Source organism: Miniopterus natalensis, chromosome 14, assembly GCF_054644295.1.
Source record: "Miniopterus natalensis isolate mMinNat1 chromosome 14, mMinNat1.hap1, whole genome shotgun sequence".
Classification (NCBI taxonomy): Eukaryota; Metazoa; Chordata; class Mammalia; order Chiroptera; family Miniopteridae; genus Miniopterus; species Miniopterus natalensis.
In genome coordinates, this window is record NC_142094.1 from 49,843,391 (window position 1) to 49,864,553 (window position 21,163).

Genomic DNA, 21,163 nt, shown 5'->3' on the forward strand with positions numbered 1-21,163 from the left:
TCCCCTCGCCCCTTGCACTGCCGTCTGTACTGCGATCCACACTCACTCCGGACCCCCGAGCTCATCACTTACCCTTCTTCCCCTTTCCCGTCCAAATGAGTGTTTCATTAGGAAATTCCACCCACTAGCATCATTGCAATTCACAGAAACAACTGGGACTTTTGCAAGGGGAGGGGGGAGCTGATTCTAATCCAGTCTCCAGTGATTTGATCAACACAGATTTAGTCCTAACTCAAGGACAGGCTGGAGCTCAGAGCTGCTGTGGATGTCTGCAGGGACCAGGCCTGAAATCGTCACACTCTGGAACTGAGTGTCCTTGGACCCTTCACTTCCTCCATCCCATGACGCTCTGGGCCAGAAGCAGGTGTGCCAGCCCCCGCCTAGACACATTACGAGGGGGAACAATGCTGTTGTCTTCTCCTGAAATTTCACCTGCTCTGACCCTTGCAAAGACGCAAACCACCTTGTGAGACTGCTCGGTGCTGGCCAACACCCTCTCTGCCTCTTTAAAGTGTTCATATTTTGCGGAGGGGGCTTTGGTGTTCGTGACATCCCTGAACATAACACTGGGATCTGAGCAGGCAAGGATGCCCCATAAAAAAGGATGGGGGTCACTGGAGCTATTTTTTTTTTAAAGGAAAGAAAAGAAAACCTCAGGCATTTTAGTATGTTAAATACACACCCAATTGTTAATTCTAAAGACTTCTACAAATCAACCTAGATGAAACTTTTAAAAACTGCCTTTTCCCCCCTTCTCAGAAACATTTAGACCTACCCTATGGCAATGACTATGGGGAAGTCTCTGCCCTGTATATCAGGGCAGCACAAATAATTCCGCATAAAGCAGCCGGTTCCTGTAGCCTGGCATTAGGATAAGTATATCTTAAGAAAGTTCTTATGCAGACTTGGCTTCAGGCAATAAAACGTCATAGACGTATAACTGTAGCAAGCGAAATTTCTAGGGAGCAAATTAGGCTGAAAACATCTTCTAGAGGCGGCTAGAAAGGAATCGTACACCACCCCAAAATAAGGCAAGTTATGCAGTAAATGTTTCATTTATTGGCCTTCTTCCATTACTATTAGGGTTAAAAGACATCTTGTCAATAGGAAAGGTATATTTATGGAGGACTGATGTCTTTCGAAAGCCTGTCACAAATGCCTATAGCGGCGGTGATCAGCTTGGGAAGGCAGGTGACGGAACCCTGTACAAACGCATACATCTCCCCATTAACCCTTGGATCATCGGACATTATTGTCACTTTATTACCCAGACCTGTCATTAGCTGAAGCAAGGTGATCAAGCCAGGCACTGCAGGAAAACGCCAGAACAGAACAGTGTACCTCGGGCTTTCCAGAAGTGGGTGTGTGCCTTTCCAGATCCCTTGACAGGATTGTTGGGGCAAGACAAAAGGATGCCTGTGAACTGGGCCCTTTTTACCTACCTCTTCTTCCTGCTAAAAGGGTGTCCAATTTTCAGTGTCCCTCTGTTGGCTAAGGGAGTAGCTTTCCTCAAGGTCCAAATAAGGAACCATCACCCACACAGAACAAAAAGCAAACAGAAAATCTCACAGTGGAATCAGGACTTTGGCTTCTAAACATTTCCCCATTTTATAGCTTCCTTATGTTTTCAGATTCTTTCTTTTCTTTTCTTTTTTTTTTTTGGCTTCCATCAGTCAGCACACTCCCTGCATAGATAAGTCCAACACAGTGGGTAACAGATCATCCATCTTGGAGCCCAGATCTTTAAAGAAAAATCACACAGAACACACATATACACACACGCACACATGTACGCGCCACTGTCAAGGGTAATTTAGTAGAAACTTGCGGAGCGATTGGGGGAGCTGAACATGGTTGTCAACATGTATTCTCTGCTCCTGGTGAAGCACTCTCCTTGCTCCTCGGAAATCCAAAGCCAAGCTTCCAATATGGCTTGTGTTTTGCTGGTGTGCTGGCGAAACTCGTGCCCAATTGGGGTGGGGGCTGAGACAATGGAAGCGTGGACTCTGAATGCTAAAAAGGGCCTAGGAAAATATCCAGTCCAACTACCCCAACTGCCAGGTGAGACAGCTCGAAGGGGCCACAGGGAGCATGGCCTGTTTCTGCTGTCTCCACCCTGCACATTTTTCAGAGGGGACCTAACACGACCCTAACTCCCCATGAGGAACCCGCGCCTGAAACTGTTAAATCCGTTTGTACATGGACTTATATGGACTAGAACATCCTATTCACACTCCCCAATAGCAACGACCAAGGAAGCGTGCCCGGGAAAGGTAACTTATTCACCTAATTTTGTGCATCTTACTAGTATCAACATACATCCAGAGATTTAATAGAGGGATGGCTGAAGGGGAAGAGTCACAAGAGAAGTAAAGAAGCCGTGGGTGAGGAGACAGGGAAAGAAAGGGAGTCTTCCTGGAGTTCAGGACCCGGGCTGACTCTTGGGACAGGCTCCAAAGGAAGGGTCACAGCTTCTCCAATATACATACACCAAGATGGCAGAATCCCTTTGTTCAGGCTAAAGCCAGAGCCGGTCTGTTTTCCTCCCTGTTTTTAGAATCCCTGCTATAGACCAGGAGTCATCAATATCTAGAGAGAAAAGTTGCCTGGAACTATAAAAGAAGTGTCTCTGTTGCTTCAACCTGGACACATGCCAACTGTCCTTTAAAATTTCACTCCAAATCTATAAATTACATGTCCACTTTGTGAGCCAACTTGACTTTTTTTTAATAGTATATGACCTTACTTTTTGCTAGTTGCAGTTCCATACCCCACTCCTTCTCCCACCCCCATCCTGACATCACTGGAAGCCCTTTAGGAGACTCTGAGGTTATTGACCATCTGAGAGACTCTGGTCTCCCGAAGCCTTTTTATGGCATGAGGCAACGAAATTAAATGTGGCACATGTGCTATCATGAAATAACTTTTAATTGCTTGATTAAATCAGAGATTTAAAGAAAGAAAGATTCAAGAGTTTCCTTTGAATGAGAAATACAAGGATATGCCAAAATGTATGAGGTTACTGATCATCGGAAGAAAGCCTCTATATTTACATATGATAGAAATGCAGGCCAGGACGTTAAAAATAATATGTATACTCTTTAAAATTTCAAGTCGGTATATTTATGAGTTTTTATTATCCAGGTAGTCCTATAAAGGACATAGAAGACCTCATTATGCAACTTAATTCAGATGGGGTTAGATTAAAAAACAAAATACCACCACACAGGAGAAAGAAATTGCCATAAAATTGAGTTACTATAAATGTGTTCCAGTTAAAGTAAATAAGCCCTTAAACTGGGCCTTGGGAAAGTCTAAGCTATACACAGACTTAGGCACACTAAGTATACAGGTGACAATTAGCAAGTGTGAAAAGCTATGGTCATTCGCTAAATGTATAAATCTGAAGGCAACCAAGTGAAAAGACCTAAAAAAAGGAAACTGTTAAATCCATTTGTACATGGATTTAACAGTGAAGCATTTCATTCTTCATGTTTTTACTTGGTGTCTTGAAATAATCCCCTTTCTGTCTCCACTCTCCCTCTTAGAAACTGTGCCCGCCTTATTTATTTATGAAGTCTGAAGGTTAGTCCTACCTGCTGAGACTAATTAGTCCTGTGCTTTGTATCCTAGTCAATCCTGTCTGATTAAATGTACACATTTGCTTTACTTCTTTTCAGGCTTCTTCTCGCTCTACTTCTGATTTTCTGATTAATATTAAAGTTGGGAGTTACAGTGATTCTAGTCTGTCACCCTCCCCCCCCCCCATTTTTATTTTGCCTGCATCTTACTGTTTAGTGTGCAAATGCGGTTGAGAATTTTTTCCATTGCAGGGGAATTCATGGGCCTTGTCAATCTTGGTATCATTATTTTTAGTAGTCTTCTTTCTGAGACCTTAGCTTATAAAACAGTTTTGCTGAAACCCCAAACTCTCTAAATATTACATGGTAAATTTGCTTTCTTTTGGAAATCTTAGGTGCTGATGGGCTGGCTGAAAAGCAGGTGAGTATTTTTTTTTTTTAGGGATGGGTGGGATAATTTAATGCATCATGGACTCTAGAACAACATTGCTTCTGAGACAATTTGCTAATTCCTATTGTTTTTTTTTCCTGATTCTTTTTGTCCCCTTTTCATGTTGGAGTTTCCAGTCCGTTGCTCATTGGATATTTGCAAGAATATGAGTGTTCCTGCTCCATCATCCAGGGATACTGTTTTGGAAGCCAGGCCTTTTCCCCTTTAACATAATTCTGTTCCCCATTTTGTAGCAAATCAATCTGCTCCCCAGGAGAGTGCCTAAAAATCAACAAATACCTGCTTCAAACCCCAGGTTTTCCATCTCCTCCCTGAGGTCTTCCAGCATCAACTTGGTTAGCTGCTTCCTGCCAGAGCCATCTACATCTTGATTATTTGGTCAGTCTTTCCCGGATTTCATTTCAGACCCCCTTGGAGAAAGACTCCAGCACCTCTGATCCCAGGGGTTGGTGAACTTTCGGTTTTATTTTCCCTGGTGGTGGTTAACGCCCAAACTTTTCACCTCCAAAGTCTGAAAGGACTTTGAATCCTAGTTCATTTCCTACCACCTCCGACGTCAGTTAAAAAAAAAAAAAAAAAGCCAAACAACTCTACATGTAAAAGAATCATTTATTTTTCCTTAAAGATATTTTTAATGCACCTAACAAACGCTACAGTATTTGATTGTTTTATGGATAAAAAGCCATCTTGGCATATTTGTTCTAGTGAGACAACACTGAATGAAATGATTCACTATTAATAAACAAAAAAAAAAAGGAGGGAAGGCCTGGTGGGTTAATAGTTTCTTTCACTGCAGATGACCAGGAACTCTGCCCAGCCCTCCACTTCCCCACGCCCGCTGAAAGTGGAGGGCTGATCTTTCTTTTTGACCACTTCTGTTATATCCTGCCCGAGGGGGGCTGATTTCACTGCTGGATTAACCACGAAGGACCCCCCCACCCCCCTTCCTTACAATACTCTCCTCCTTTCCACTTTCCTGAAGACTTATTTCTAGTATTTCTAAACTGCACTTTTTCTGGGCCTCTCCCCATCCCCGCCCCCCAAGTGGGCTTTCCTTCCGCCTTCCTGGGCTCAGATTCCTGACTCGGTCGCCACCCCCTTCCCTCCTCTCCCACTCCGCATTGTCTTCCGAGGCCACCCCTCCCGCAGCGAGCCCCGGTCCCCGCGCCCAGACTCCCGGGGTCGCACGCTCCGCGCAGGCCGCTCCCCCTGCACACTCCTCCCTCCGCCGCGCTCCCCCCGCCTCCCCCGCCCCTCGCCGCCTCCCTCGCCGGGCGCCCGAAAGGATCATTGTTAGCCGCCCCCGCCCCGCCCACCCCGGCTGTTTATTTATGCACACGTCACCGGCCCGGCCCCGCCCCCCGGCATCTCATTAAGCGAGTGTGTTCCTCTCGCCCTGTCAATAATCTCCGCTCCCAGACTACTCCGTTCCTCCGGATTTCGATCCCCCTTTTTCTATCTGTCAATCAGCGCCGCCTTTGAACTGAAAAGCTCTCAGTCTAACTTCAACTCACTCAAATTCGAGCGGCACGAGCTCCTCCTGTATCTTCGGCTTCCCCCCCCTTTGCTCTTTATATCTGACTTCTTGTTGTTGTTGGTGTGGTTTTTTTTTTTTTTTACCCCCCTTTTTTATTTATTATTTTTTTGCACATTGATCGGATCCTTGGGAACGAGAGAAAAAAGAAACCCAAACTCACGCGTGCAGAAGATCTCCCCCCCCTTCCCCTCCCCTCCTCCCTCTTTCCCCTCCCCAGGAGAAAAAGACCCCAAAGCTGAAAAAAAAAAGTTCACCTTGGACTCGCCTTTTTCTTGCAATATTTTTTTTGGGGGGGCAAAACTTTTTGGGGGTATTTTTTTTTTTTTTTTTTTTTTTGCTTTTCTTCCTCCTTCGTTTTTCTTCCAAAATTGCTGCTGGTGGGTGAAAAAAAATGCCGCAGTTGAACGGCGGTGGAGGAGATGACCTAGGCGCCAACGACGAACTGATCTCCTTCAAAGACGAGGGCGAGCAGGAGGAGAAGAGCTCCGAAAACTCCTCGGCGGAGAGGGATTTAGCTGATGTCAAATCGTCTCTAGTCAATGAATCAGAAACGAATCAAAACAGCTCTTCCGATTCCGAGGTAGGAAAAGCCCCTCGGGCTGGTGGGGTTTTTAATCTATTTCCTGGGCTTGGCAAATGTTGCTTCGAGGGGAGAAATCGGGGCCGGGGGCGGCGGCGGGGCGCCGCGGGGCCGGGCGGGCGGCGAGTGCGTGCCGCGCCACCATTGCGAAAACTTGTAACCCTGTTTTTCTCTCCCCCTGTAACCCCCCACCCCGCCGGTGCTTTTTCTCCCCCCTTCTCCCCCCTCTTCGTGGCGTTTGCCCCTCGCCCTCCCCACCTCCATCCCTCCGGGAAGGCGGAAAGACGGCCTCCGCCTCGCTCCGAAAGTTTCCGAGATAAATCCCGGGAAAGTTTGGAAGAAGGTGAGTACGCCCCGCGCGCCCCGCGGCCGCCCGGAGCTGCCCCCCGGGCCCGCAGCCCGCGCGCCCGGGCCCCGCGCGCCCCGCTCGGCCCGGCCTCGCCCCGGTCCGCCCGGGGCGCACGGCCACTTTGGGCCACTGTCTAAAAAGTTTTCTCCTCGCTCTCTCCCGCTCCGCGCGGTCGCCGCCGTCCCCTCGCCGCCCCGCCATGTTAGCGGCCAAGAGGCAAGATGGAGGGCTCTTTAAGGGGCCACCGTATCCCGGCTACCCCTTCATCATGATCCCCGACTTGACGAGCCCCTACCTCCCCAACGGATCGCTCTCGCCCACCGCCCGAACCGTAAGTGCCTCCGCGCCCGGCCCCCGCCCGCCACCCGCCCGCCCGGCCCCGCATGCGGCCCCTGCCCTGCCCCCCTCTTCCCCCTCCTCTCCCTCCCCCTCCCCGCCTCCTCCCCACCCCGCCTCCCCTCCCCCGCTCGTGGCCCAGGCCGCCCGAAACTCTCCAAACTTTTCTGCCTTTTGTGGACTGGATTTGTTTGCACTTCGCCATGTTCTTGCTTTCAGTTTGCTGCCTCGTGATGTTGGGGAGACCTTTCTTTCCAGGCAGCGCTTTGTTGGGGGTGGGGGGGAATCAGGAGAACTTTTTGTGCGCTCTGATTGCCCCCTCCCCCTTTGGTGGTGTTGTTTGTTTCTTCGCCCTGGGAAGATGACTGTGTGGCTCTTTCTTTTCTCTCTCTCTCTCTCTCCCTCTTCCTTCCCTCTTCTGTGGCGTCTTGGGCTTTCCCCGGTTAACCCCTTGGCTGCCGCTGCCGGGGACTCAGTGACTGGGCTGCGCCGGGCGCGCGGGGCAGAGAGTGGATTTTCCTCCAGGCGTTGGACTGGAAAACTAGCGAGCGAGCGCGCGGAGCCCGGGGCCCTGGAGAAGCGCCTGGGCTTTCTCTTTCGGCTGGTTATTTATTTAGCTTTCTAGTGCTGATCGCCCGCTCTGAGCCCTCCTCCCCCTTGGCCCTGGAAGGTCATGCTTGCCAGACGGGTCCCACTGCAAACTTGGGGCCTCTGGGCTTCCTCTCCTTTGGCCACCCCGCAGGGCCGCGAGCGCCCTGGGCGCCTTGGCGGGCTCGGCTTCCCGGCGCGCTGGCCACGGGCTCTCCCGGGCCGCGCCGGGTGGGGAGGCCCCTGCGGCCGGGGCTCTGGGTTTGCGGGCAGCCAGGATGGCCTCCTCCGAGCGGACTTGATGCATTTCTAGGGAATTTTGGTGCCTTGGGGCTTAGAGCGGGGTCAGCACTTGCCAGCTCAGTGGGCCCTGGGGGAGGGGAGGCAGACACCAGGGTGTGCGGGCCCAAAGGGTGCAGAGCGGGAACCAAGGGCGCCTCTCCTTTAAGGGAGTGGGCTGCTGATCGTGGGCCTCCCAACTTTGGGGGCCCCAGAGCGGCGCGGGGTGCCAGGCTCCCGGGCCGCTTCTCGGAACCTGCGTCCCGCGCCCACCCCTGGACATTTGTTAATCAGGCTCATCCCCTTGCCGAACCGGCCTCTGCCCCCTGCCCTTGCCCTGAACCCTCTGCCCCCATCCTCTAAAAACCCTGGATTGAAAATCTCTAGCCGCCGTCTCTAGCCGTTTGTGCCCGGTTTTCCGGAATTGTCATTTGTACCTTCTCCGGTTTGGTCCCCCTACCCCCTTATTTACACACACACACTACTTTTGTTTTTTCTTTTTCGGTAACTGGAGATAGCCATTTGAAAGAATGCACCCACTGTTTAGCAGCCGTGGATTCGATGCTAATGGCCTAGGGCTTGCTGGACGGGAGTCGATCAGATCTACAAGTGTTTTTAAGCATTAAAATATTAACTATCAGGTTTGACTTGTTTCTTGGGCCCTGGCAAAAATGGTAAGGGCATGCTAGACCGGTCATTTTTTATGGCTAGGAAAGAGAAATAATTATTCCTCCCTCTCCTGCGCTCAGGCTTCTGCATGCTTGGGAAGCCGGGAGAGCGTCTCAGCCCGACCTCTTCCTGCAGGGCCAGCTCTTTCAGGCTGCAGGGGCCGGGCTGTGGGGGGAAGCACTGGCCGGTTACGTTGTATTTTTCTTGGGAGCTTGAGGGCATCTTAAACCGGGAGCTTTCGGCTGAGAATCAGATGGTTTGTGTACACACCAACCCGACCAAGCAACATTCCAAAGTAACCATGAGAATGCCTTACTCTCCTCCCCTCCCCCTAGGATGGTATTATTTTAAAATCCACTTGGCCATCTGAAAGGCCATCTGAATATTGAGCTTGGATGGCGGGCTTGCTGGCTTTCTTGACTCCTTGCAAACTCCCAGTCTGGGACTGCTGGCAGTCTCGCCATACTATCTCCGAAAACTTGAGCAGTTGTGTTGTGCTGTAATTAGGAAACAGGGAAATTGTTGGAGGCAAATAAATGATTTCCCGGTGAGAAAAGGAAGGCTCCCAACCATCGGTCCCCTTTGTGGGCATTATAGGAATAGACGGAATGTAGTTCTTTTAATTGTGGACCTAGCGGGTGGCCTTGTGCTGTGACATCAGATTGAGTCTGAGAAGAGATTTCTGAACTCAGTAGGCAGTTTTCAGTATTTGCATGTCAAACACCAACTGACATCTCTGTGGGCACTGCACCTTTTGCTTTCCTGTTACCTGGGTTAGATTATGTGCTCCAAAATTAAAGTTATTTATTTAGGCCGGGCAGCAGAGCAGTGGAAATGAGGAGGAGAGGCTGTTGTGTGTCACTCCTGACGTCTTCGATCAGAGGGGCCAGCTTGCAATTCCAGATTTGATACAGCTGCCGGAGGAATCTATAGGCAAGACAGCGGTCTTTTCATGCCTATCTGAAATTCTTAGTGCTTCATAGAGGGTGTTTTGGAGGGCAAGGTGTAAAGACAAATTAGCTGTATGCTTAATTCATACCCGGACCCTCCTTGTTGGTGGTGTTTTTGCTACATTTTCTGTCGCTTATGAGCGTACCTGTAAGCAGCTACATCCTTTAAAAAGCCAACTCTTTCGATCCCTGATTTCTGCTTTTCTGTTGAAGAATGTAAAGAATTAAGGAGTATCATTAAATCGGCTTATGATGAATAATACATTATCTCAAGAATAATGCTTTAATTGCTGAAGACGCCATAAAGCTTGATAGTAATAATTTTATTTTAAAACGACAAAGATTTCTGCATAACATTAATTTAGTCTTTGATACAGTAATAGGAACGGCTTTTAAAAAGACAGATTTGAATACAAAAACGCATTAAGGAGAGAGGTCTGGTTAAGTAGATGGGAAGTGATAGAACTGCAAATATTAGAATTGTGGTAACATTTGTATGTTGAAGATAAGAATACTGTTACCATATTAAAGTTGATAGGAAAAAGCAGTGTTACATTTCTATTTCCCTCCTGCCAAACCAGAAACGGGGATATGGTGTGGTTGAAATGCTAGTGAGGTTTGAAATTTCTTTTTCAGGACTTGATTGTTAAGAGTTCTTGCATCTTTTATCCAAAGTTATTTGCTTTTCAACTGAGCTATTTGCTACTAGTTTGAACAAATAAATAAGCAGCATCTTGAATTCATTTTTGAACTTGGAATCCAGCACTTAAAGGAAACCAAGAGGGGCCTATTCACTGGAGTTCTGTTTAGCCCGGCAGCTTCTCACTCTGCCTCGTCAAAAATGGATGTTTTCTCATTCAAACAACATAATCCTTTCTAATACAAAAGAGCTAGTCCTCGGAGTGTGAAGGGTTAATGGTGGTCCTTCCCCGTTGTCCTCCCACCCCCCACCTTCACCCCTGATTGTTTTGACAACACTTTTCAAAGTGTGACATTCCAGGCCCCTACGTAACAATGTAATATTACTGTAATTACACAGGTCATTACATTTTAAATAGAGAACAGTAAAATGCTTATCACCCTGAAAAAGAACAGGTGTTCTGGCCCTTCTTTGGTATTTATGCTAATTGTTTTTCATCTCCTTCCGAAATATTTATGGGGAACATGTTTAGATTTCAGTCTGACCGCCACAGTATTAATTCTGTGCTAATCTTTATAGGTTGGGGTTTAATGTCTGCAGTATGGATTATGGGTTCAACACTCACCCAGTAAGTCATATTTTAATGATTATAAATTTAATATGCCAGCGCTTTGCCGTTTGGTGAATTTAAAGCTTTCTGAAACCCCAGAAACAAACTATTAAGCAGTTGGGAGCCTAAAGTACTTCTTTGGAAGGAGTGTTTTTGGAAACTTTTGACGGCTGAAGGGAAGTAGCTAGCTTTCACTGATGCCCCCTATCTGATTGGGAAAAGATTTAGAGGAAGACAGTCCCCAGTTCTTGCCGAGGAGTTTTGCACATCGGTTTGAATTTTACTGGTACAGATTTCAGTTGGGAGTCCCTGCTGGAAGCTGGTCAGCTTTCTGTTTCTTAGCAAGCTGTGAAAAAGTTACAGGAAGGTGTCCGGGGCTTGGCAGATCAAGAAAGCTGTTCTGTGAGCAGCGTAAAAATATTTGCTTTAGAGAACTCGCATTTAAATAGTTGCACCAGAGGCTGTGCTTTTAAAGATTACAGTGGAAGTCTTTCCAGGCTTTGAATGCCCCTTTCCCTCCCACGAGGTGCCTGTGTGCCTGCAAAATGTGCCCAGAGGTCTGGGCTGGGAGATGCTGGTGCCACTTCCCTCACACGAGCACAGGGGGCCAACTAGGAGGCATCTGAGAGGATTTCACGTTTTGTCAGATGCTTCACACGAGGGGCCCTCCCGAGTCACATTAAAAATGCACTGGAGAGAAAGGACAGCTGCAAATTTTTGTGCGGACGCGTGTTCCTGGACCATGACTAAAACTCCCGAGGACCTTTTCCCCAGCTGTCTGGAAGTTATGTGGAAGTTGGTTTATTGGCAGTTAAGCATGAGACAACCTGGATTTAGCAAAGGCTCTCTCCCGCGCAGGAAGTAGATGACATTATATTGGGGGAAGGGATGAGACTCCAGGCAAGGAGTGATTTACTTCTTTCTTTTTAAAACCGTAGACTTGCCAAATAAATAAGCACTTTCCAAGGAAGTAGGTTGTAAGCTTTTTAGTCGTGGTAAGTGGAATTAGATAATATCTTTAACCACATTTATAACTGTTTTAAGGTGACACAGTGCAGAAGTTTTGAAGAGGAGGGGGGTCAACCGGATTCGGGAGGCTTTTATTTTTGCGGGGGGGGGGGCGCTTGATGGGGTTGTCTGATTTTCATTTAGGAGTGAATATTGGCAACCGTGTAAGTAAATCTTCAACTCTGACTTATAATTGAGCACATTTGTGAAGGAAATGGTTAATTTTACAACCAAAGGCAAACTTGCACCTCGACAGGTCTGCTGAAAGAAATGTGCCCCAGTCCTTTGCTGGCAAGCGCCACCGGGTCATAAATCCACAGGCTTTATTTACAGCCCATAACACTTATGAATGTTAAGATATTTGACGCCACGTTGGCCTTATAATATTCAAGGTCCGCAGACATTGGCAGTAGCTCAAATTTCTCTCACTAATTATAAGCAATGAGATGGGGGGGTAGGGGGGGAAGCCCATTGCAAATGCTGCCTCCCCCCCTCCTGTGACCCCCACCTCTGCAATCTGAGCTGACTGAGGCAGACACCCCCTCCTTTGGCAGCTGACTTGTACTTTTCCTCTAGGCTATTGTTATACACATTTATAAAGAGCACTTTCAGGGATGGAAATTCAGTGGGGGGGCTCTGCACAAATGCCTTTTTCAAAAGCAAAGTTGCTCTAGGTGTCTGCATGTTTTTCCTCCTGGTTTCTCCCTTTTTCCTTCCTTTTTTAAAAAGACTTTGTTGCCTATATTGTGCATATTTCCCAGAATACTTACAGAAACCTGATAGGGGAGACTGCACTGTAATTTATATGATGTTCCACTGAGCTGGAAGAGAAAATACACATGTTGCATGGTGCACTGGTTAACGTGAGGGTTTAAAAAAAAAAAAAGTGATGGTGAGGAGAGTCGATTAAAGGAAATTAATACATGAGAAGAAACAATCCAAGTTTATGTTGGGGATGGGAAAGCCACTCATTGGGAAAAATCACAGAAATGTTGCCCAGGGAAGCAGAATAGATAGATGCTGGACTAAGATGAGAAAAGTACAAGAAGATGGGACACAGATTTGGGGAATGGCTTAATGGAAACTGGGGACTGGAAGTTTCTTAGGAGAGGTGGGGGTACCATGGGGGTGGGGGGGCTGTTTAAAACTAGATTGCTTTGCTCAGCAGAGAGACTGGTTCCTACCCAACCCTCACCCAAAGTGAGGACCTGGCAACAGATAAGTTTCCTATCAGTTATTGTGTGACGATTTGGGGGTGGGGCATTGGTGGTCGAGGACTCATGAGGTCTTGAAGGCCAATTATTTTCCCGATTTTAATTTACTTTTTAAAAGTGGGCTGTTTTGTGTGTATGTTATAAGCTGACCACATGGTAAAAGGGGGTGGGGTCCTGAGGTGTGTGGGAAACCCTTGAAGGGGGGCTGATGGCTCCATCATTTCTGGCCGAATCCTTCCCTCCGTCCAACCCAAACTTAAAGACCGAGGCTGAAAGGTTTTATTTTCTAATCAATGGAATGCAGAAACTTACTAGCCCTCAGGGACAGATATGAATCCCTTAACAGCTCATTACAAAGATGGGGCTGTGGGATCTTTGAACGGGTTATCAGTCCTGGTGTTCTTCGGTTTTCCCAGGATAGCTTTTCCTTCCTTAGGCACATCTGATTTCCGGCTGGTAATTCAGCCCGTTATATTTCATTCTTTTTTTTCCTCTCTCTCCCTGTCGTGAAGTAGCCCCAAACGGTTTGGTCTGCAAGGGAAGGAATGGCTATTAGTGGGATCAGCTCTGAAGGAGTTAAAATTGCTCACTAAAGTTTGGCATCATGAAAATAAATTTGAGGCCTGGTAGGCATTAGCAGGGCACAGCACATTTACAGAGCTTAATTAGTACGAACTGTAATTGTTCATGGTCTGCCAGAAGAAGTAATGTTCAGGAAAAGTGGAGTCCTTCTCTTGCAGTCTTCAGTTTGAAACCGATAAATCACTTGCATATTTGTGTAGTGATTCAAATGGAGCTAAGACCTCTCCCATCCCAACATGTGGTAAATTGTAAAGTCAATGAATTGCAGATGTAGGCTACAGTGAGCTTCTCTAAGAAAATGCAGAATGAATGGGAAAGAGTGATGCTATAAATATTTACTGAGAAGATAACTAGGTTCCTGCGTGCTGGGCCAATTATGATGTACTAAATATATTAGTAAAATGCTTAAAAAATTGAGAGGATTTGTGTGGGTCTTGGGGTGGGTTGGTTTGTTTTAGAAAGTGAAATAAAAGGCACTATGTTATTGTCGTGTCAGTTTTATTAAGCCTGAATCACAATGGTATACCCAGGGAGGGACCCATGAAACCCACATTAATGCAAATTAATTCGTTATGAGTTGCAAGCGCTGTGACTGCTAAGTGGAGTAATGATGGGGGCATCATTTTAAGAGTGTTAGTGTAGCAACTTTTAATGAAAATGCTGTGTTAGGAACACATCTCAGCACTTGAGCCTGGGTGTTTTTTGTATGCTAGAAATGTGTTTTGTTCAGGAGCAGGAAACTTGATTCACTTTATATCTCTCCCCCCCCCCCCCCCCGCCTCCGAGCAGTTTAAGAACTTTGTTTTAATGTTTAAAGAAAATCATCTAGTTTTTGCTCAAAAATCAACCCAGAAATGCCGATCACCATCACCAAGTTCAACTTCAACGTTTTTTTTTTTCAAGAGATTGCAGCACAGAGTGGAAAAACAATGAATGTGTAGCATCCCCCCATAGACCTATAGATGTAACTTTCTCGAAGCAATTTTTTCCCTTTTTTTTCTTCTTACAGGATTTTGGTCTCAGGCAATGTTGCAAGTCAATACTCCTTTCCCCAAATGTGAGTAGGTGGATGTGTGTGGAAGCTGTAAAAGTTAATGATCGCTCTCTGACTCATAGCTGATGGTTTCAGGTTGAGGAAAAAGAAAAGAAAAAAAAATTAATGAGGGTAAATAGACATTTGATGGAACAGGGAGACAGTAGGAGAGGTTGTTCTTGGGTCTGAAGGCATGCGTTTTGTTGCAGCAGGATTTCTGGAGAATGCCAGGAAGTGAAGAGGGGCTGCCTTTGTCTGAGCTGTTGTTTTAGGATGGAGTAAGTGCTCAGCGTCTGGATCTTTGCAGGAATGCCTAAGCCCACGTACCTACCAGTCAGTGCTGGTTTTGCCTTCCCAGGGGAGGTCAGAGGCCCCCTTGACACTTTTTAAAAGGGCAGGCAGTAGCCCCAAGTCCTGGTTAGAAGTTCACTTCCCGTTAAATCTAAGAGGCTCCCCACAGAGGGGTGGTGTCCTGTCCTGACGACCCAAGGAAAAGTTTTACCTAGTAGTAGTATTGTTTTTAAAAGTGTTCTGTCTTTTAAGCTAATGGCATGGAAATTAAACTTCAAGTGGCTGATGATGGTAGCTACAGGGTAAAAGGAAGGCAAGTGGACCAAAAAACTCCTGAGGCCACAACCTTGTAGGAAATTAATCTGGATTTATTTATTATTATTATTAATTTTAATAAAAGAGAAAATCAGGTGACTCATTAAGCTAAAAATAAAGCACATGCCCCACTTCTTCCCAATTCTGTTGAATGAGCAGACATCAAAATTAATCTTTGTCACATTGGAGCTTCACTTAGAGCTGGAAGGAAACACCAACATAGGGTTTCGATTTATTTTTTTTATTTGCCTTTGAGGATGAGATCTCTATGGTTGTAAAAGCCCATTCCCTTTCCTCCCATCTCTGGAAATCCCTGAGGTTTTGTATCTGAGACATCACATTTAGGGCCAGTAGTAGTGATTAGAAATAAAAAGAGTGAAATCAAGGTATGCTAATGATAAGAGGAGCGGTGGACTGTAAAATGTTGGTTTTTCAGTTGCTGGTGAGTTGTGCACACCTGGGTCGAGCACAGCCACGTCGTCCTGGAGCTTCCTCTGGCCAAGTGAGGGCCAGGTCACCTGCGGGTGTGAGAATGGTGGGTGGGCTTGGCCACTGTAAACAAACACACAGGAAGGGAAGGTTTATTTTGCTGAGAGTTTCACAGGAAGGAATTTAATGGAAAGCACCTTGGAGTGCTCATTTGGTGACACCCTGGGGAGGGAGGCACCACGTTGAGGGCCTGTTGCGTGATATCCAGAGTATAACAGCCACAGTTGCCAGATGAGGAAGTGCCGGGAGTGCTACAGGGAACCGGCAGCAGCGAGGTCCCAAGAGTTGACTGTGGGAACCTGGTTCTTGTGCTTAGATAAGCTTTGGAGAAACCTTAGGGAGCCCTATGCCTTGTCCTGGGTCTCTCAACCTCCCCATCTCTTCCAAAAAGCAGAGAGCCAGCCATCTCTTGTTCTTTCTTGCCTTACAGCTTTTTACAGAGATATAAATACATGGTTGTTCCAGTCTAGAATGCCAAGTTTTTACAGGGTCCTTGTATTTTATCTTTGTCTTAAAAAGCTAGACTATAACGAACAAGGCATCTTTGTGTTTTACAGGGAAGGAAAGAGCAGTTTCAAATGTGTTTTAGAAAGGAGCATTTGGGAAAAGAGGGGGTGGAAACCCAAAGGAGAAACAGGAAAACGGTTAAGGCTTCATCGCTGCAGCTGGGGGACGTGGAGCTCCAAATCCCTTCAGCACAGTGGTCACTGGCGGGGGCTGAAGGATGACTGGAGCTTGCGCTGTGGGTATTTCTGAGCTCGTTCGTGGTTCCACCGTGCGGCTCAGCACCTGAGGAGGGAAGTGACGCTGCTTGGGGGGTGAGGATGGTGTGTGTGTGCAGGTTAAATTAACTCTGTCCTGCCGAGTCTTCAGGACCTGGCAGCTGCACCTTCACTGTTTTAATTGCAGCTCTCTCTCTTGTTGTTTGGGTGGTGACGAACGCCAGGATTAAGAATGGAACCCGACAAGTGAAAATTGAATTCGGATTAGCCCCAGTTTCATTAATGTATTCATAAGGCTGTGATTATATGAAATTTTGTTTCCACAACCTGTACTTAGTTATCAGGTGTCCATTCAGTTTTAATTGACAATATAAGATTCCTGTGGTTACCCTGAGTACAGATTGCCTAGGGCTGCACAGGGTCTGAATCAGGCAGTTGGAAAAGAGGGGATGAAACCCGCTGAGAAGGGGGGGACATGTGGTTAGTGTTGCCTTCTCTGCTTAGGAGGAGAAACCCCCTCTCAGACAAGAGCTGCTCTCCAGCCAAGAATTCCAAACTCGCAGAGGAACCTGTCTCGCGCACAAAAGTTGTTTTAACACGATGCAGGATTGTCACAGTAATTAGTGCAATCTCCGCTCACTGACTGGCAGTTTTCACAGAAAGGACGGGGGGCAAAGGGTGCAAATTCATCTTTCCTTCCCAGCAGTCCACTCTGGATGACCTGCTTCTGAGTGTGTGTGGGGGCTGTGTGCGTGGGGGGCATGTCTTCAGTTGCTCAGTGCTCATCTTGGCTTGTTTTAGGGAGTGTGGTTTATTACCCTGCCTTGACAGGCGAGGAAGGACTTTTGGGGGGGCCCCCATCTCTATTGCGCCCCCTTTTAACTTTGATTTCTATTATGTTCCCGGGCAAGCAGACTCCTAATATATCCAGGCAATATTTTTGTTTATTTGTGACGGATAAAATGCTCCCAGAACCCACTGAATCCAAAAATGGGAACTTAACAGCCTTATGCCAGGAGCAATATGGCTTTAGACTATTTTTGAAAATTTGATTACTGTTGTGTTATGTTTATTTTGAGTTGGTTCTAAGATTCTTATGTGAAACCCCTCCCTTTTCCCCCCTCCTCTTTTGTATGGACTGAATAATTTTTCTGGCAGGGAGTAAGATATAAGCTCATTGGGTCTAAACCCCTTGCAGGCTAGGTTAGTGTGCTCTCCAGAAGTGTGCTGGAAATGGTAATAGGAATAGTATAGTAGTAGCAGTAGCAGTCGTTTGTAGTAATCATACTGATCCCTGTTTGGAAACACCACTGGTAGGCCGACTGCTACGAGGGGGGTGGGCAGCAGTTTCTTTGGACCCATCAGATTCTTCATCATATGTGCGTAAAGGGCAATAATTTATTAAAATGCATTTTCAGGTATTGCTGAGATCCTTTAGTAATTGTTGTAGTGTTTATAAAAGAAATCATAGAAGGTGTTTGTTTTCCCAATTGCTAGGATTCCAAGATTTAACAAGTGTTGTTTGGGAAGGGAAGAATTTGGTGAGGAATCTTGGGCTTCCTTTCTCTTTGGGGACACATACTTCTTGGGTGAGGATTCTGTAGGGCTTCCAAGGGAAAGGCCCAGCAGAGACGGCAGCATTTTCCTGTGCAGGGTCCAGGCGAACCAGGGTAGGGTGGACATTCACTCAAGGGCCTCTGAGTAGGTGGTCTTTCTGTAGAAAACTTGGTGGCTATTTGGCAGTGGTTGACTCCCTCTTTGGAGAAGTGTGGACACCTAGAGTGCGGGCTACCGAGATGTCCTGGGCAGCACAGCTTAGTCATTGTGAAAGAATGTATGAGGCATGGGGTGGCCCCTGAATTCTGCCTGACACATTTGTTTTCCCCAAAATAGAATTGAGTTTGAGAGCTAGAGCCCAGTTACTAGAACTGTCGGGGGCTTGTCCACCTGTGGCAGTCTTGTGGCTTCTCATAACCCTTTCTCTCACACGCTCTTCTCTGGCCTACATGTTGCGATTCTGATGACTTTTTGCAGCACAGTTAATTTTCCTGCTCAGCACACTGGCTTCCTTTATGTCTTAATGGGCATCCGTCTCCCCTGTTCATGTCACTGATTCTCACTCCTAGCCCCCTCCCCACTCCCTCTTTGCTTATTGAATAGGGCTTTTTTTTTTTTTTTAACTTTACCTTAGATTATTATCATCTTAACCATAGCAACAAATAAAAATACATGGGTCTTGATTGAATGCCACTGCTGCACTTCAATCTAGGAAGGTTTGTCTGCTTTTCATAAACTGCTTAAGATGTTTCCGTGTAGTTTGTGACATAAGCAGAACGCTTTGATTTGATTTCTTTCTACAGCTCCATTTTCAGTCCGGGAGCACACATTACTCTGCGTACAAAACGATTGAACACCAGATTGCAATTCAGGTAGGAAACGCAACAGATCCTGAAGCTTGAATTGTCAATGTGTAGGTCTCTTGTGTCTTATTCTCTACCCCTTCCCCAGCCTAGATGATGATGATGACGATGATGACGGCGATGGTGGTGATGATGATGGTGGTGGTGATGACGGTGGTGGTGATGGTGGTGGTGATGGCGGTGGTGATGGCGGTGGTGTGGTGGTGGTTGATTGGGGGAGGTAGGAAGCAAAGAATAAATGAGAGCAGAACAAATGCTGCTAAAATGATTTAAAGATACGGAAAGAAAGAGAAGCCTGTGTTTTTTGTGAAGAGTCTCTTGTTCAGGCATAATAGGCACACAGACCCCAGCGTGGCTACTGATTTTTGCTTAGGGAGGGGTCTGAAATTGGGAGTAAAATGAGGCGACAGAAAGTGAACGGGAAGAGTGAGGGGGGAGATGGGAGAGGAGGCTGTGCGACAGCCAGGGAGTTGTTTCCGGTGGATCAAAATCATGTTAAGTGGTGCTAAGAATATCACTTTTGACCTGATTGTCCTGAAATGTTGATTTCTCCGGGACCTGTTGATATATGACACTTACAGTGCTGGAAGGGAAAGGCGACAGATCCCAGCTTCTGATGAGTGTCCTGTTTCCTGCTCACGTAGTACTTCCATTCTCTTAAATCCAAAGGCTAAACAAATCATGAACTAATATAGACTCAGAGCTGAACCGATGCCAGCAGAACGCAGTAGTGGAGGGAGAGCAGACTAATACGATTTTCGTCTGTCTGCCTGGCCTGGCCTGGCTTTGCCAGGATGGATGGACCTCATGGTGTAACTAATGGGACTGAAACTTCTCGAGTTTTCTGGCTTAACCCTTTGATGGGAGGCTTTTGACACTGGTCACTGTAGTGTTCAAGTCTGGCCCTGGAGCCTCCTCTTGTCCCATCGTTCCCTGCCTCATAGTTACCCTTGCAGATAACTTGGGTACGTGCATGTGGCCTCATGGATCTCCAGCCACGTGGCATCTTTGTGTCTCTGCCGCTTCACTTCTGCATCTTCCTGGGTAAGACTTTCCAATAGATGTTTGCCCCAGGTAACGTGTGCATTATTCCACTGGGGAAACTATGACTCAGTAGACTTTTATTTGGTGGATCCCTGATATTTTTGTACTCATTTCCAAGTGACGGTGAACTTATTTTAAAAATATTTCGATTACTTCTGAAGTTGTGCAGGCTGATCTGTATTTGAGGGGAAAGCGCGACCTTGATTTTACCCCCAACCCCCAAACATTTCCAGGACTGGTGTCTTTAGTTGGACGCTACAGTTGTCCTTCCTGGTGGACCCTTCTCCATTTTGATTAACGGCACAGTGAGCCTTGCTCCCAGAAAAGGGTTTAGACTCGGGGTTTGGTTAGAGAACGTGCCCAGGCCCGGACTCCCGATGAATGGCGGGGTGAACAGACACTATCCCGAGGCCTACTACATCTCGGGGAGTGCTGGAAAAGCCTGTTGCCCGCGGTGTGGGAATTGTTGAGACTGAATAGCATAGTGATCCCTATCTTGGTGTGGAAAGGCTGGCTGGGGCCATGTCACTGGGAGACCAGCCGAGACCAGACCAGCTGTTGTGTCTTTACACCCGGTGCTGAAGTGTCCCTTGTTAGGCCGAGCAGCTCGTCTTTTCTCCAAGCCACCTGGCACGGCGCAGGCCATGGGAAGCTCTGTCTCAGGAGGAAGGTAGAGTAAATTACAGAGCTCATTGTTTGGAGGACTGAAACCATTACTATTCCTCCATGAACAGGTAGTATTGTTCTGCCTGCTTCTATTTGCTGAGGCTTGATGCCCATGTGGGCAAACAGAGAGACATTTTATCAGAGACCCAGCACCGCATGCTTTCAGTTCATTCTCCCCCACTCTCTGCTAGACCAGGACGAGGCCAGGCCAAATGGCAGCTAACTGTAATTCTAGTTTGATCATCAAAGGATAAATGGCAAAAAACAAAACAAAAGACGCAAAGGGAAAAGAGAGGAAACCTCAGACACAAAAAGTGGTTCCCAAGGCACATGGCAGCTCAGCCACGGCGTGGGGGTTAGGGGAGAGGGTGGCATCGTTTTGGGGGGGTGTAGAGTAGACATTTTCCCTGGGCTCTGTTCCCCAGTTTAAGGCTTACATGCAACGTGATGGTCAGGGCCTAATTTTCTTTCCTGGAAACTTAAACCGGTTTAACCTCAGTAAATACTGTATTTCAATATGAGCTGAGCTTGTTGCTCTCCTAAGCTATATCCTAAAATAACCTCGAGTAGTATGATACCGTGTATCACATGAGATTCATACCCCTCTCGCTTCCCATCCCTCCTGTAATCTCAGGGCTTCGCCAAGTTCACCGTTTATATGAATGGACGCTGAGTGATTCTGTAGACAGGTCACGGTCTTGTAAAAGGTATGGACACAAGGGCTGTGTTGAGATCTTCTCCCTCTTTTGACAATCTCCCCACTCCTCTCACTCTTGAAATGACAAAAGTAACAAAAATGATTCTCCCTG

At 46.9% G+C, this 21,163-nt stretch overlaps 1 protein-coding gene across 16 annotated transcripts in view; it reads left to right on the forward strand.

Annotated features, from left to right (window-relative positions):
* The first annotated feature begins 5,432 nt into the window (after positions 1-5,432).
* The window catches only part of TCF7L2 (transcription factor 7 like 2), a 186,496-nt gene continuing 170,765 nt past the window's right edge, over positions 5,433-21,163 (forward strand). For 8 of the 16 annotated variants that reach the window (XM_087823944.1, XM_087823945.1, XM_087823947.1 and 5 more), the window contains exons 1-4: positions 5,433-6,149; positions 6,426-6,492; positions 6,705-6,829; positions 18,585-18,653. In XM_087823944.1, the coding sequence (XP_087680070.1) occupies positions 5,961-6,149; positions 6,426-6,492; positions 6,705-6,829; positions 18,585-18,653 (450 nt within the window). In that variant the 5' untranslated portion in view covers positions 5,433-5,960. The remainder of the gene's footprint in view (positions 6,150-6,425; positions 6,493-6,704; positions 6,830-18,584; positions 18,654-21,163) is intronic. The other 8 variants (XM_087823946.1, XM_087823949.1, XM_087823950.1 and 5 more) reach the window with 1 other exon arrangement.